The 16648-nt window shown below is 45.2% G+C and overlaps 1 protein-coding gene across 2 annotated transcripts in view; it reads left to right on the top strand.

Annotated features, from left to right (window-relative positions):
* The window catches only part of SARNP (SAP domain containing ribonucleoprotein), an 80380-nt gene that overhangs the window by 1087 nt on the left and 62645 nt on the right, over positions 1–16648 (top strand). For both annotated transcript variants that reach the window (XM_056562365.1, XM_056562364.1), the window contains exon 2: positions 13293–13392. In XM_056562365.1, the coding sequence (XP_056418340.1) occupies positions 13293–13392 (100 nt within the window). The remainder of the gene's footprint in view (positions 1–13292; positions 13393–16648) is intronic.

Here is a 16648-nt window from a genome sequence, read left to right as displayed (position 1 = left end):
TGTCCTTTTTCCCCCTCCAATGTCATATGCCCAGCCATATCTGTGTCTGATCTTAGTGTTCATGTTCCTCCCACTGTCCTCTCAGTGAGCCACCTGGTACAGTTTCTGTAGAAAAAATACTTTTATTTAGTGGTCACAGTCTGTGTTTGTGTTCTGCGCTGCCTGGGTGATGTAAGTTAATGGAAGTTCCCATATGAGCAGTGCTAGCAAGTCACATTTTTTCTTCTTTTATATACACTATAATCTCTTGTTGTGGTGGTCCATGGTATGTTAAAGGGGTACTCCGGTGAAAACCTTTTTTCTTTTAAATCAACTGGTGGCAGAAAGTTAAACCTATTTGTAAATTACTTCTATTAAAAAATCTTAATCCTTCCAGTACTTATTAGCTGCTGAATGCTACAGAGGAAATTCCTTTCTTTTTGGAACACTGATGACATCACGAGCACAGTGGTCTCTGCTGACATTTCTGTCCATTTTAGCAACCGTGCATAGCAGATCTATGCTAAGGGCAGCATGGTGGCTCAGTGGTTAGCACTGCTGCCTTGCAGTGCTGGGGACTTGGGTTCAAATCCCACTAAGGACAACAATAAATAAACTGTTATTATTATAATAACGTCAGCAGAGAGAACTGTGCTCGTGATGTCATCAGAGAGCATTCCAAAAAGAAAAGAATTTCCACTGTAGTATTCAGCAGTTAATAAGTACAGGAAGTATTAAGATTTTTTAATAGAAGTAATTTACAAATATGTTTAACTTTCTGCCACCAGTTGATTTAAAAGAAAAGTTTTTCACCGGAGTACCCCTTTAACATTTAGGCTATGTTCACACGCCAGCATTTCCACATGAATTTCCACATGGAAATTCTGCATGTGTTAATAGCCTTATTAACTTCCACAGTCCCTTACACACTGCGGACATTCTGCAGCTATAATTCCGCCTTCTGTAAGAATATGTCATGTCTATTTTATGCAGAATTCAGCTGCTGAAGCCCATATTCCTTGAATGGGGCTTTTTTTTTTTCTACTCAAAATGTGGATTTAGCGTGAATTTCATGTAAAATATAACTAAAGCGATGAATTAAAAGCCCTTTTTATCATGCTCTGACTATTCATGTGGAAATTCCGCATGGTTGCAGAAAGATGCATAATTCTGTGGAAATTCTGAAGTCTGCACATACCCTTACATCTTCTACTTAGACACGCTTCTCCTCCAATGTTTAAAGGACAAGTATGTAAAATAACGTATCCCCTATCCGGGGTGGTCCAAGCGCTGTGGCTACCTCTGCAATCTCCTGTTTAGAGCCCCGGCTCTCCTATACAGCAGCATGTTACGACCCCCGCCCGAAGCAGAGGCCACCACACCCCCTCCACATAGCTCTATGGGAGAGCTGTTCGGCAATCTCTATATAGAATTATATTCGGGTGGGGGCGTGACCTGCAGCTGTATAGGAGAGTCGGGGCATTAAACAGGAGATCGCGGGGGGCCCCAGTGCTCAGACCCCCCCCCCCTGCAATCTAAAACTTATTCCCTATCCTTTGGATAGCCAATGCCCTTCACTGGGATTCCGCTATCCCATTCACACAGCAGAATTTCTGCCTGGCTGGGTTCGCACTACAATTTACCTATACGGGAACTGTATACGACTATCTAATTGAAATTAATTAGATACGGGCCGGGTCCGGCTGGGATATGCGAGCACTCGGTTTTCACTCCCCCCAGCCGTATCCGGTTCCCATATAGTTAAATGAGATAAAGCAGACAGCGCTCCATAGTGTGATACTGTTTCTTGCACAGAAAAATTGGTAACGTTGGATATTGCTATTACCACAGTAGGTTACACTCCACCAAGTGCAACAATGGAACAAGGTATAGAGAATGAATAAGTGAGGTGTCAGCAGCCACTCCTCGTCTCGTCAGAAATAGTTAAAATAACAGTAGAACACCAAGATGTTGACAGGATACACGGGCACTCGACAACCAGGTAGCAGGATAAAATGTTTAATCACCCATAAGGCAACGCGTTTCACAGCACAGCTGCTTCATTCATGTGCCTGAGGAAGCAGCTGTGCTGTGAAACGTGTTGCATTATGGGTGATTAAACATTTTATCCTGCTACCTGGTTGTCAAGCGCCCGTGTATCCTGTCCACGTCTTGGAGTTCTACTGTTATTTTAACCATATAGTTAAATGGGCACTGTCAGATATAAAAAACTTTTGATATGTTATAAAGCATTGCAAAACAATATGTTTTGCAATTGCTTTCATCAGAAAAATTTTAGTATTTCATGGTGAAAAAAGTCAGTAAAAAAACTGGCCACTAGGGGGTCCTCCTGCCTTCTGGGACACATACCAGTCTGGCCCCATCCTGCCGTCATCGGGATGATTTCCTTTATTGACAGCAGGTCCGGCGCTGCTGTGCTCGCTCCTGGTGTAGTAAAGAAATCTGTGTCCAGACAGTAAGGCTGCAAAGCAGTGAGCAGAGAGAGAATGCCCCCCCCCCCCCCCCATCAACCAATCAGTGTCTCAGCACTTTCATCAGCTGTTCGGGACAGAGAACGACTCAAGACACGCAATTCTTCACTACAAGGAAGCACGGTTATTGCCAGCAAGCAAGTCAGCCAGTAGGCAAAGTAAGCTACTGCCAGGGAGAAAGGGGACGATGGGGCTGCTACTGCCAGGGAGAAAGGGGACGATGGGGCTGCTACTGCCAGGGAGAAAGGGGACGATGGGGCTGCTACTGCCAGGGAGAAAGGGGACGATGGGGCTGCTACTGCCATGCTGCATGCTGGGAATTGCAGTTTTGAAACAGCTGTAGGCACCCTGGCTGGGAAACAGTGCTCTCCATAACATGTCACTCTCTGAAACTACAACTCCCATCGAGCCCTGACAGATATACAGGCTGTAAGGACATGTTAGGAGTTGTAGTTTTAGAGCGACTGCAGATTGACTGTGGAGGTATCATATAAAACTAAAACTCCTTTTATGCTCTGACAGATATACAGGCTAAAATCAAAACCGAAAGACCAGGGAGTCAGGAGTTTGTCTGGCGCATCAGGCAGCCAAGTAAAATCAATGGATTTATTAGATGCAACACGTTTCGCTGCGCATGCGCATCTTCATCAAGCATGACAAGAGAAGGCTGGTAACAGATATATATACCTCCAGGAATTAACCATTAGAGTACTTTTTTCTATATATCTGGAGGTATATATATCTGTTACCAGCCTTCTCTTGTCATGCCTGATGAAGCTGCGCATGCGCAGCGAAACGCGTTGCATCTAATAAATGATTGATTTTACTTGGCTGCCTGATGGTTCCTCTCTGCGCCAGACAAACTCCTGACTCCCTGGTCTTTCGGTTTTGATTTTACTCTTACCCAGGAGGGCTGCAGTGGACCTTCTTCTTTACTTCTTCTGCACTTTACCTTGTTGTGTGTGGGCGCACAACCAACTTTGGTAAGCGGTTTGGGAATTACCGTCCCCTACCCCCACCAACAAGATATACTGATCCCGCACATGAGGCGCCTTCCTCCCTCTCTCTAGATATACAGGCTGTCAGGGAATGATAGGAGTTGTAGTTTTATAGCGGCTGCAGAGTGACAATTTTTTAGGGATCATATAAAACTACAACTCCTATCATGTCCTCACAACCTGTATATCTCTCAGGGCATGATGGGATTTGTAGTTTTATATGATTCCTTAAAAAAAAAGAAAAAAAAAAAAAAAAAGGCACTTCAGCCGCTATAAAACTACAACTCCTATCATGTCCTCACAGCCTGTATATCTGTCAGGGCATGATGGAAGTTGTAGTTTCAGGTGATCCATCCACAACCAGTTACTCTCCAGCTGCTACAAAACTACAACTTCTATAATGCCCTGATAGCCTGTATATCTGTCAGGGCACGATGGGAGTTGTAGTTTCAGAGAGTGACAGGTTAGAGTACTGTTTCCCAACCAGGGTGCCTCCAGCTGTTGCAAAACTACAACTCCCAGCATGCCCGGACGGAACACTGGGTTAGAGAGAGAATATATGTGTATATATTTAGTACTGTTACATATATTTGTATGTGTTCTCTCCCTAACCTGTCACTCTCTGAAACTACAACTCTCCCATCGTGCCCTGACAGATATACAGGCTGTCAGGGCATGATAGGAGTTGTAGTTTTACAGCGACTGCAGAGTGACTGTTTAGGGATCATATAAAACTACAAATCCCATCATGCCCTGACAGATATACAGGCTCTGAAGACATGATAGAAGTTGTAATTTTATATTATCCCTCCACATACAATCAATCTGCAGTTGCTCTAAAACTACAACTCCTAACATGTCCTGACAGCCTGTATATCTGTATTTAGCATAAAACCATAGAGGAAAGGGTTACAGATGAGACTTTTGTACTTGGCTGTGAACCCAGCCTAAGAATTTCCGCTGCAGGAATTCCATTGAGACAAATTGGCTATAAATTCTTGCAGAATTTTCATGCAGAAATTCTGGCGTGTGAATATAGCCTTATAGAGCTGACTGTATTCCTTTATCTGTAGTACCGCACTGTATTCACTTTGGATGCCTTTTGCACACATGTATTCTATAGAATGTATTGATCATATTAGTACTCTCACATTTAGTGCAGCTGGCACATGGGTGTGTGTCTAGATGTATTTCATGTTGTCTGGTGCTTTCAAAATTTGAGGCAACCGTGATTCATGTGGAAAAGTGTCTTCAGGCCTGATCCACCGCGCATGCTTTTACTTTTGAGTCCCTATTCTTTCTTATCGTGTCATTCTAAAATATTCTACTGTTTTGGTACCACAGTAAAGCGTTACTGTCATTAGTAAGGAAAAAAAATTGGCTTAAATTAGTGTAGTAATGTGCCCGAAGACCTGTATGCATAATATGCATGTGTTTATATGTAAAATACCTTTCTCGTTTGGCTCCATTGGGGGACACCGAGACTGTGGGTATATGCTGCTGACACTAAGCAACAAAAGAAGTCGGCCCCTTCCAGTAGGATATATCCCACCTACAGGCTCTGAGCTATCAGTTTTAGCTTAATGTCCGTAGCAGGCAGACACAGGTCTGGAGCTCTCCAGACCTGGTCTTTTATTTTCTTATTTTTTAGTTTAATGACATGTATATAGATTTTTTTTTTCTCCCTTTTATTTCTCTCTCTTTAGGTGGGGGCTCAGGAGTATAGCGCTCACTGTTCCCCCATTTGTGAAGAAGGGGCACAGGCATAGAGTTATTCACCGTCAACCCCTTCTCGCCACCGGTCAGCGCCTGGGGTTGCACCTTTGGGTCCAGGTCCCCCTATCTACCCTGTTCTTCTCACTGTCTGAGCCCGGCACAATGCAGGTATATAAATAGCTGGCCGAAGACTTCAGTAGGTAACTTTCTCCTTTTTATTCTTTCTAGGGGCAGTTCCTGCTCGGCCATTCTGAAAACAAGGGACAGAAGCAGTGGTGCTTAGGACACTGATTAATATTATTTTCACTGGGGCATTTTTACATCCCTACTTTGCCGGCGGCTGTGCTGCGCGCGCATTGCCAGTATTTACTTTAGCTTCCGCTGCCTCCACATGTGAGGCAACCCAGAGCGCTGGAGGTTTATCTTCTTTGTCGGCCGCACTGCATGTGCATAGCTGGCAGCTTTTTCTCTTCTCTGGATGCACTCCAGGTAAAGCGTCCGGAGCGCAGGGGGTATTAATTGAAGCCTTGGATGGGGCCTAATCGCGGCAATTAGCTCCGTCCCTTTCTCTCCTGTCCTATGGGTTTTCAGCGTACGCACTGAGGGGGGGTCACTATCTTCCTATTTATGCGGTGCGCGTGCTGTAGGGGTCATTTCTTCCCAATGATGGCCAGGCTAGTGCTGGCCCTGCCCCCCTGCTCTTTAGGTTTAGCCCCCTCCTTCTCTCTCTCGCTCTCTCCACGCACAGCCTGCTTCTTATCTCCATCTGAGGGACACAAACACCGGGTGAGACTGCTCCATTTTCTTTTTGCTGTCTTCCTTTTTATTACACCTATGTCCGAACCCAGGCCCTGGATGAGATTATCTCCGAGGCTACTGGAGGTAAGGACTCTTTATTGCGGCAGAATAAGTCTTGCCATACCGATTCCCGCAGGAAGTCGACCTCTTTTCGTTTTTTTTGGGTCGGGCGACCGGACCGGCACCCTCACAGGATAAGAAGGCTCCTTCCATCAAGGCCCGTCCCTGCCGTAAGTCGTACAATCGTTCCGGTCATTTTGCGGCCAAGTCGGGCACCCGTAAGCCTCCCTCCACCTGATGGGACACCCCCACCTGAACATTCTTTTCGGGTGGGAGGTCGTTTGTTCCTGTTCTGGGACGCTTGGTCTGCCCAAGTGCAGGACTCTTGGGTCTGAGATGTCGTTTCCAACAGATATCGGATTGAGTTTGCTTCCCTTCCAAGGGATCGCTTTTTTTCGATCCCGCCCTCCCCGTTCTCCTTCCTTGGCGGTGGCTTTTCTGGTTCGCGCTTTGGATCCTTCTCGCTCAGGGAGTGATCGTCCCAGGTCCTCCGAAGGAGCGTATTTTGGGGTTCTATTCAATCCTGTTCGTTGTCCCCAAGAAAGGGGGTTCTCAATCCTGGATCTGAAGCTCCTCAACCATCACCTCCTCCTGCATCATTTCCGTATGGAGTCTCTCTGTTCTGTGGTTGCATCCATGGATCAAGGGGAGTTTCTTTCTTCGGTGGATATCTGAGACTCTTACCTTCACATCCCCATTTTTCCAGCGCATCAGCGCTATCTCTGCTTCGTTGTTCTGGAGGGCCATTTTCAGTTTGTGGCCCTTCCTTTTGGTCTGGCCATGGCCCCAAGAGTCTTCACCAAGGTCCTGGCGGTGGTGATTGCCATCCTGCGAGCCCGGGGTGTTTCCATGATCCCCTACCTGGAGGACCTCATGGGCAAAGCTCCAACCAGGGCCTAGAATCAGGAGAGTCTCCTCACTCTTCAGACTTTGTCCCCTTTCGGCTGGGTGGTCAATAGGGACAAGTTCAACCTGATTCCAACCCAGTCTCTGATCTTACTAGGACTCCAGTTCGACATGACGACTGCACGGATTTGGCTTCTGACGGACAAGCACCGCGCTCTGTCAACAGGAGTTCGTCTTCTACGTCATCCTGTTCCAGTTTCCATTAGGTTCTGCGTGGAAGTCATGGGTCAGATGGTGGCGGCCATGGAGGCCGTTCCCTTCGCCCAGTTTCATTGTTGTCCTCTTTACATTTCTCTTCTTTCCCGGTGGGACAAGTCTCCGCTATCTCTCAATCGCAGGATCCCTCCTGTGGTGGCTTCGGTCTCCTCTTCTTCGACAGGGGTGATCCTTTCTGCCCCTCCACTGGCAGGTCATCACAATGGATGCCAGTCTCAGCGGTTGGGGGGAGTTTTCGGGGATCAGACAGTCCAGGGCCATTGGTCCTCCCCAGGAAGCTCTACTCCTCATCAACATCCTAGAACTTTGGGCAATTTACCTTTTTGCCTCCTCCATTGGGAGCAGAGCGCCTTCTACAGGAATGTCCTATTTGTGTCCAGTCGGACAACTCCACCGCTGTGGCATATAGCAATCACCAGGGAGGTACTCACAGCGATGGTCGAGGTATCCAGGATCCTTCTCTGGGCGGAACTCAGATTTCCCTCCATCTCGGTGATTCACATTCTGGGAGTGGAAAATTGGGAGGCAGACTTCCTCAGTCGCTCCTCGGCTGACCCCGGTGAGTGGTCTCTTCATCTAGAGGTGTTTGCTGAGATCTGCACTCCGGATGTGGACCTCTTTGTGTCCCGCCAGAAAGTTCCTTGCTTCATTGGGAAGTCCCGAGATCCTCGGGCCCTAGTGATCCCCTGGTCGCACTTCGTCCTCCTCTATCTCTTTCCCCCTCTTCCTCTCCTTCCCAGGGTCCTGAGGAAGCTCAAAGTGGAGGGCGTCGTCGCCATTCTCATGTCTCCAGACTGGCCCCAGCAGCTGTGGTTCGACTAGTGGACGACGTACCACTGCACTTTCCAGTTCGTCCCAACCTGCTCTCTCAGGGTCCCCTTTGCCACCCCAATTTACTGTCGCTGCATTTGACGGTGTGGCGGTTGAGACCGCGGTGCCGAGGGCCAGGGGGTTCTCTTCCCAAGTGATCCGCACTATGATCAAGGCGTGCAAGCCTTTTCTCTGTGAAGATTTATCACCGTACTTGCCGGTCCTATTTTCGATGGTGTGAATCTCACTCCTTATCCCCAATTGTGTTATCCCTCCCACGCCTTCTTTCCATTTTACTGTCTGGGCTGGAATAAAGCTTGGCTCTCAGTTCCCTTAAGGGTCAGGTGTCAGTGTCCCTTGGCATCCGATCTTCACATCCGCACCTTTCTGCAGGGTGTTGCTCATGCGACTCTGCCATACAGATCCCCTACTCCCCCATGGGACCTGAATCTCATTCTCAGTGTCTTGCAGGGTACTCCATTCGAACCTCTCCGGGACATTTCTCTTCCTATCCTTTCCTGGAAGGTGGCCTTCCTCATTGTGGTCACCTCCATTAGGAGAGTTTCGGAGCTGGTGGCTCTCCTGCCGTTCCCCTTACCTGGTTGTAAACCAGGACAAAGTTGCTTTTTGCTTAATGTGGTCTCCGCCTTTCACCTAAATGAGGAAATTGTCCTTCTGTCCTCTTGTCCAGCTTCGTCCCATCATGGGGAACATTTGCTTCATGGTCTTGATGTGATTGGGATTTACCTTTCGGTCATTTCTTCCTTTCGCCAGTGTGACTTTTTGTGCTTACGGAGGGTCGTCGTAAGGGACTTCCTGCTTTGAAGGCGACCATTTCGCGGTGGATCCATTCTGCCATGTCAGAAGCTTACTGCTGCAAGGAAAAGACACTCCACCTTTTACGGGTCTCTCCTCATTCCACTAATTCCATCGGGGCCTACTGGGCTCTCCGCAACAAGGCTTCGGCCTTACAAATCTGTAAGGTGGCCACCTGGTCGTCCTTGGACGTTTTTACAAATTTTTACCAGGCATACATTTGCATCTGCTTATGCTGGTTTGGGTCGCATTGGTGTTGCAGGCAGCTGGGGCCCAGCCTTCCACCTGAGTTACTTGGGTTCTCTCCCACCTCCGGGGACTGCTTTTGTTGCCTAGTGGCAGCAGCATATACCCATGCACTCTGTGTCCCCCTATGTATCCTCCGAGAGAGATTTTTTACAGTAGGCATAAAAATCAATTTTGTTTTTGAATTTTTATTTATTTTTCTTCCCTGTGTTCAGTCTTTCTTAGTCTTTTGCATTTCTCTCAGAGGCTGGGGGCCTTATCACTGCAGCATGATGAGCTCCTCTCCTCCCCCCTCCCCTCATGAGGTCTGCACAAACGATTTTACCTTTTTCAAAGCATACTGTCTAAATGCATGTCTATATAACTGTAATGCAGCCATGTGAAACTATATGGTGCAAGGACAGAAGACAAAACCTGCATTTTCCCCCAAAAATAAGATTTTTACAGATTTTTAAGCAAAGTGCATGCTTTTTATAACCCTAAAGAAGCTATGTGAACCTATATGGTGCAAATAAACAAGAAATAAGTTCATAAAATGACCAAAGCTAAACCATTTTGTATAATAATAGTTTAGCACCATGTAACTGTGCATGGGGATGCTTCTCAAAGACTGCAACTGTCTGGATCTTAACTGTGTTCTGAGGCAGAGAATGGAGATAACCACACCTGCCTCCCCTCACATATTTTGTTCCTTTTTGTTTAACAAAAAAGGACCAAAAAGGCTGAATTTTCTGGGTTCGTTGGCAAAATTAAAAAGACATAGACCCCTATTGGCCCCTTAAGGACGAAGCCCATTTGGGCCTTAAGGACGCAGACAATTTTATTTTTAAGTTTTCATTTTTTCCTCCTAGCCTTAAAAAAATCACTCTCTTATATTTTCATCCACAGACTAGTATGAGGGCTTGTTTTTTGCACGACCAGTTGTCCGGTGTAATGCCATCACTCACTTTACCATAAAATGTATGGCGCAACCAAAAAAATACTATTTGTGTGGGGAAATAAAAAAAAAAAACCTGCAATTTAGCAAATTTTGGAAGGTTTCGTTTTCACGCCGTACAATTTACGGTAAAAATGAAGTGTTCTTTATTCTTTGGGTCAATACGATTAAAATGATACCCATGATAACATACTTTTTCTATTACTTTTGCGCATAAAAAAAAATAAAAATCGCACACTGTTTAACCAAATTAGTACGTTTAAGATCCCCCTTTTCTGAAGACCTATAACTTTTTTTCATTTTTCCGTATAAGTGGCGGTATGAGGGCTCATTTTTTGTGCCGTGAGCTGTACTTTTTATTGATACCATATTTGCTTATATAAAACTTTTAATACTTTTTTTTAATACATTTTTTTGGGAATGTAATAAAAACAGCAAAAATTCAAAATGAGAGACAGGTGGCCGAAGAAAGCAAAACTAATCCTAAATATTTTTTTAGATATATAAATACAAAAAAACCAAGGACAGAGCATGTAGGACCCCTTAATAATGATAATGGGGAGGTTGTCACGGGCGATCAAGAGAAGGCGGAGCTACTGAATGGGTTCTTTAGTTCTGTATATACTATGGAAGAAGGAGCTGACATTGGACAGGTCAGTGCTGGTAACACATCATGTAATGTACTGAACTGGCTTAATGTAGAGATGGTACAAGGTAAGTTAAGTAAAGTAAATGTAAGCAAATCTCCAGGGCCGGATGGACTACACCCAAGAGTTCTTAGAGAGGTAAGTTCAGTAATATCTGTACCCTTGTTCATGATATTTAGAGATTCTCTGGTGTCTGGTATTGTGCCAAGGGACTGGCGCAAGGCTAATGTGGTACCAATCTTCAAGAAGGGCTCTAGGTCTTCGCCAGGCAATTATAGACCGGTAAGTCTAACGTGCATTGTGGGTAAATTGTTTGAAGGACTTATAAGGGATTACATACAGGAATACATAGGGGATAATAGTATTATAAGTGATAGCCAGCATGGGTTTACTAAGGATAGAAGTTGTCAAACCAATCTAATTTGCTTTTATGAAGAGGTGAGTAGAAGCCTTGACAGAGGAATGGCTGTGGATATAGTGTTTCTGGATTTTGCCAAAGCGTTTGATACTGTCCCTCACAGACATCTGACAGGTAAGTTAAGGTCCTTGGGCTTGGAAACTTTAGTTTGTAACTGGATTGAACACTGGCTCATGGATCGTACCCAGAGAGTGGTGGTCAATGATTCGTACTCTGATTGGTCCCCGGTTATTACTGGTGTACCCCAAGGTTCAGTACTGGGCCCGCTGCTGTTTAATTTATTTATCAATGATATAGAGGATGGTATTAACAGCTCTATTTCTATCTTTGCAGATGACACCAAGCTTTGTAGCACGGTACAGTCTATAGAGGATGTGCATAAGTTACAAGATGACTTGGATAGACTAAGTGTCTGGGCATCCACTTGGCAAATGAGGTTCAATGTGGATAAATGTAAAGTTATGCATCTGGGTACTAATAACCTGCATGCATCGTATGTCTTAGGGGGGATTAAACTGTCAGAGTCACTGGTAGAGAAGGATCTGGGTGTACTTGTAGATCACAGACTACAGAATAGCATGCAATGTCAGGCTGCTGCTTCCAAAGCCGGCAGGATATTGTCATGTATAAAAAGAGGCATGGACTCGAGGGGCAGGGACATAATACTCCCCCTTTATAAAGCATTGGTACGGCCTCACCTGGAATATGCTGTTCAGTTTTGGTCGCCTGTTCATAAAAGGGACACTGCGGAGTTGGAAAGGGTGCAGAGACGCGCGACTAAACTAATATGGGGCATGGAACATCTTAGCTATGAGGAGCGATTAAAGGAGTTACAATTGTTTAGTCTTGAGAAGAGACGTTTAAGGGGGGATATGATAAACGTATATAAGTATATTAATGGCCCATACAAAAAATATGGAGAAAAACTGTTCCAGGTTAAACCCCCCCAAAGGACGAGGGGGCACTCCCTCCGTCTGGAGAAGAAAAGGTTTAGTCTAAAGGGGCGGCACGCCTTCTTTACCGTGAGGACTGTGAATTTATGGAACGGTCTACCTCAGGAACTGGTCACAGCAGGAACAATTAACAGCTTTAAAGCAGGGTTAGATACATTCCTGGAACAAAATAACATTAATGCTTATGCAGAATTATAAAACTACATCCCTTTCCCTTATCCCCTTACATCCTTCCCTTCAATCCCCTGGTTGGACTTGATGGACGTATGTCTTTTTTCAACCATACTAACTATGTAACTATGTAATTAAATGTTATAAAAAAGCTGCTATTTTGGATATTTTTTTTTTTACGTTCACATTTCATTTTACTAGTTGGGAAATTTACGCACGCAGCGATACCAAATATGTATATAAAATATTTTTTTTACACTTTTTGGAGGTGAAATGGGACAATTTATGTTTTTATTGGGGGAGGGTTTTTTTTTACTTTTATTTTTAACTTTTATTTTTACACTTTAATAGTTCCCATAAGGGACTATTTTTATAGCAATCATTCTATTGCTAATATTGTTCAGTGCTATCGGTCATCTTCTGCTCTGGTCTGCTTGATCGCAGCATTACGGACAGGTCCCTGGCTGCTATGAGCAGCCGGGACATGACGCGAGTATCGCTCCGATGCTTGCGGTTATGCATAGGACGTAAATGTCCTGGTGCGTTAAGTACCACCTCACAGGAGGTACATTTACGTCCTTCGTCGTTAAGGGGTTAAAACCCTTTTTTCACATCTTTAGCAATCACATTTTTTTATGAAGTATAGTAGGAAAATACTTAGTTTTTAAGGAAGTATTAAATGGAAAAAAGTTGTTTCAAACGACAATAATGCTTTAAATCCCCCAAGCAAGCTGCAGGCAACCAGACGGACGATCAGTCACCCAGTAGATGAGGTGAAAACTTTTTTTATTCAGTATTTTTTATTTTTTTAGGCTGGAGTATCGGTGTTCTGTTGGTCATTCCGACCACATGGTTAGGTAAACGCTGTCTTGTGACAAGGATGTTTGATCTGACCTTAACAACTTTTTTCCACTTTTTACTGGGGATGGTATTGCAGTTGTAAGGAAATATGAATTGTAGAAAGAAACCTTGCAAAATCCTTCATGCACATTCGTGGAAGACAGTCCTGATAGTCTGAACCTTTTAGTGAAACGTGTTACCTAGTTCCTGACTGGTCAAACCATTCTATATTAACCTACGTTATTATGTATTTTAATGCTTTGACAAATTTTTTTTTTTCTCATTGCAGCTAGCAGAACTCAAGCAGGAATGCCTGGCTCGTGGCTTAGACGTGAAGGGTAACAAGAGTGACCTAGTGAACAGACTTCAAGCCTATATAGATGAACACGGTTGGCTATAGCTCAAATTTACCTTTTTTAACTGATATACAGAGTATAGATGGTTAATTTTCCTACTACCCACTACTCATTCTCCATAACTTATGCTCTGAAACAAAAAAAAATAATTTGCGAGGGGAAATTGGGGGGGAAAAAAATGGGGGGGGGTTTCTTTTTTTTTTTCGCCATTCACCTTGTGGTCAAACTTACAAATTATTTTAATACTTTAGGTCGACCTGATTACACCAATATCAAATTGGTTTAGTTCAGTTATGTTTTACTAATTAACATTTTTTTTTTGTAAACTTTTTAAATGTTTATTTTTTTTTTTATCCTGACCCCCTATAACATTTTTATTTTTCTGTATACTGGGCTGTATGAGGGCTCATTTTTTCGGCCATAATCTGCTGTTGGTATAGGTACCATTTTGGTATTGATCGGACTTTTTGAACACTTTTGTTTAATTTTTTTTCTGGGATATGATGTTATAAACATAAAAACCGCAATTCTGTGATTTGGTATTTTTTACGTTAACGCCATTGACCATACGGGATATATGGACAGTTATGCACGCGCCAATACCAAATATGTTTATTTTGTTATGTTTACATATTTTTTATATGGATAAGGGGGGTGATAAGGAGGAATCATTAGATTCCTCATACAGATCAATGCAGTTCTATTGAACTCCATTGATCTGTGTTCATTTGGTTGAGCCTCAAGGCAGGAGCAATCAAATGCAATCCAGATCAAATGCATGAATTCATTATTACAGTGAGCTGTAACCCAAGAATTTTGATAAAATTGACAAAATGCACATCCAGTTATGTGTAACAAAGTTTTTATTAAATAGAAGGTTCAAAGAAATTCGTGATTTAAAGCATACCTGTCAGATCCCACACACAAAAATTTACTCAGTAATATTTTCTTTCTCGGTTGCTCATCATTTGGGGACACCTATACTGATGGGTATATGCTCTTGCCACTAGGAGGCGCTGACACTAGGGAACCAAAGTTGACTCCACCCTGGCAGTATATACACGCCCACTGGAATTGAGGTAATAAATTTGAGATAATGTCAGTAGGAGTCAAGACACAGGTCTTGGAGCTCCCAAGACCTGGTCTGTTTTTTATTATTTTCTAGTAAGTTTTTTTTGTTTTTTTTTCTCCCTTTTGTTTCCCTTTTTCAGGTGGGGGTTCAGGAGCATGGTGCTACCCGTTCTCCTATATGCGACAAAGGGGCACAGAACATAAGAGTATGGGTCGTCAACCCCTTATTGCCAATGTCCAGCACCTGGAGGTTGTACTCTGGGTCCAGGTCCCCCACTGCTCCTGCGTCTCATTCTCGGTGGGCTGTGCGGCGGCTCCCCCCACTTTTACCCTGACATGGGTTAATCCTAAGGATTATTGGGGGTTGTCTTTGGGAGATATCCCTGACATTTTTAATGAGGCTCGTGTGTGTGTGTGTGGGCTGTGCGGTGGCTCATTCTCTCGCCGCACAGCGGTACTGTACATATATAGACAGCTGGCTCTTCTCTGCTGGCCGCCTTTTTTCGCTGCCCACCCTTTCACTTTCCTTTCATTGGCACCATTATGCGCCTCTCATGCTCCGCCCCTCTCCCTCACCTTGTTCCCGGGGCAACGGGAGGCCGAGCACCTGGACAACGGGGCCCGCCATTCGACTCCAGCATCTCTCCGCAGCACGCATGATTCCGCTGCTCCCTGCTCGGCAGTGACTGGGCATGCTGCAGGGGTCGGGGGCGCTCCATCAGCAGATCTTGGCCCTTCTCTCCCGGGGGTCCGGTGGGTTCTAGCCTCGGGGTCCCTGCGCAGCGCACTACTTCTTGCGCTCTTTTTATAAAAATAAATTAAAAAAAATCTTTTGTTTCTCAGTCCATGTTCTTACACCCCTCTTGTGGCCATTCAGTAGATTGCAGCCCCTACTTTCTGGTCCCTTGTTTGGCTTCCTCTTGTGGCGGCAGACAGCTATTGCAGCCATTTGTTGTAATGTCTGTTTTTTACTGGTTTAATCTTGATGGGTTTCTGGTCTGCGGACCATATATTAAATGTTATTTTTGGGGGTCCGCTTTACTATTTGCTTCTGCCACGCTGTTTTATTACCTGAAGAGGCAAAGGTCTCTTCGCCAGCTCACGGATATTGTGCGTGGCATTTCTGCCTTGAGATGTCTGCCACAGTCGCATTAGAGCCCCTTTTCCAGGGCCAGTCACCGGTGGGATGTCCCTGCAGATGCAACCACATCCTTCACCTTAGCCCAGGTGTCTCGTTCTCTTTTGTCTTTGGGCATCAAGTGTCTACTGTGTGGTCTTTATTCCCGGGAGTGTGCTGGGAAACCGCAGTGGTCTGCATTGTTTCCTCGGCCGCCATTCACTCATCACATGGCTGCCGCATTCACGGCTGGAATTACGGCTCCCACTGCTAACAAGTGGTGTCTGAAGGAGTCGCCTGGCATGGGATTTTGTGCAGGGCAACGGGGATACAATCGACGGCTACTTAGCCTACCCCGATCTCCCAGGATGGCGGGGATACTATCCATGGCCTCGGGTCTCCCCGCCCCTCCATATGCGACAATAGGGCACAGTGTTATTTCAACTGGGCCGTTGTCCCCTTATCGCCTCTGGCCAGTTCCTGGGGGTGTACTCTATTGATAAGCCAGACTGTTGTCTGCACGGTTTCTGCCGCTACCGGTCTCCCATCATGGGGCTGCCGCATGCTTGGTTGGAGTTCCTGTACCCCTCTTCTAATGGGAGGAGATCAGAAGGGTGTCGCTATATGTACAAGGGGACACTGTTCCAGTAAGCTAGACAATGATCTTAATGATCTCCAACACCTCTAGGTTGCCCTTCAAGAGTTACGGTCTCACTTCTAGGGCGCTGTGTCCGAAGAAGTGACCAGTCAGCCAAACGTTCGTCTGCATGGTCTCCGTCACCACCAGGTCGCCCATCAGATCGGCCGCACTCCAGTACCGCACTTTCTGTGGGAGGGTTCGAAGGAGTGATCGTGCGTTCAGTAATCCGGTCCGCCAGAGGGTCGTCTGCTTGATTTGCTGCTACATCGGGTCAACTACCATACACTTCCCACTCCGTGGACGGAAGTGCAGGTTACCCACTGCCGAGGTGTAGTTTTGATTGAGTAACCAAATGTTGCTCTATGGGCCTTATACAATGCACCATATACTGGTTCGCAGGGTTCCCTGCTTTACCAGCTCCCTCTCTGCATGCCTACCGATCTCACGGCTGAAGGCTGGTA

This window comes from Hyla sarda, chromosome 2, assembly GCF_029499605.1.
Source record: "Hyla sarda isolate aHylSar1 chromosome 2, aHylSar1.hap1, whole genome shotgun sequence".
Lineage (NCBI taxonomy): Eukaryota > Metazoa > Chordata > Amphibia > Anura > Hylidae > Hyla > Hyla sarda.
The sequence above is the reverse complement of the archived record's forward strand: the minus strand, read 5'-3'. Positions and strand labels throughout refer to the sequence as shown.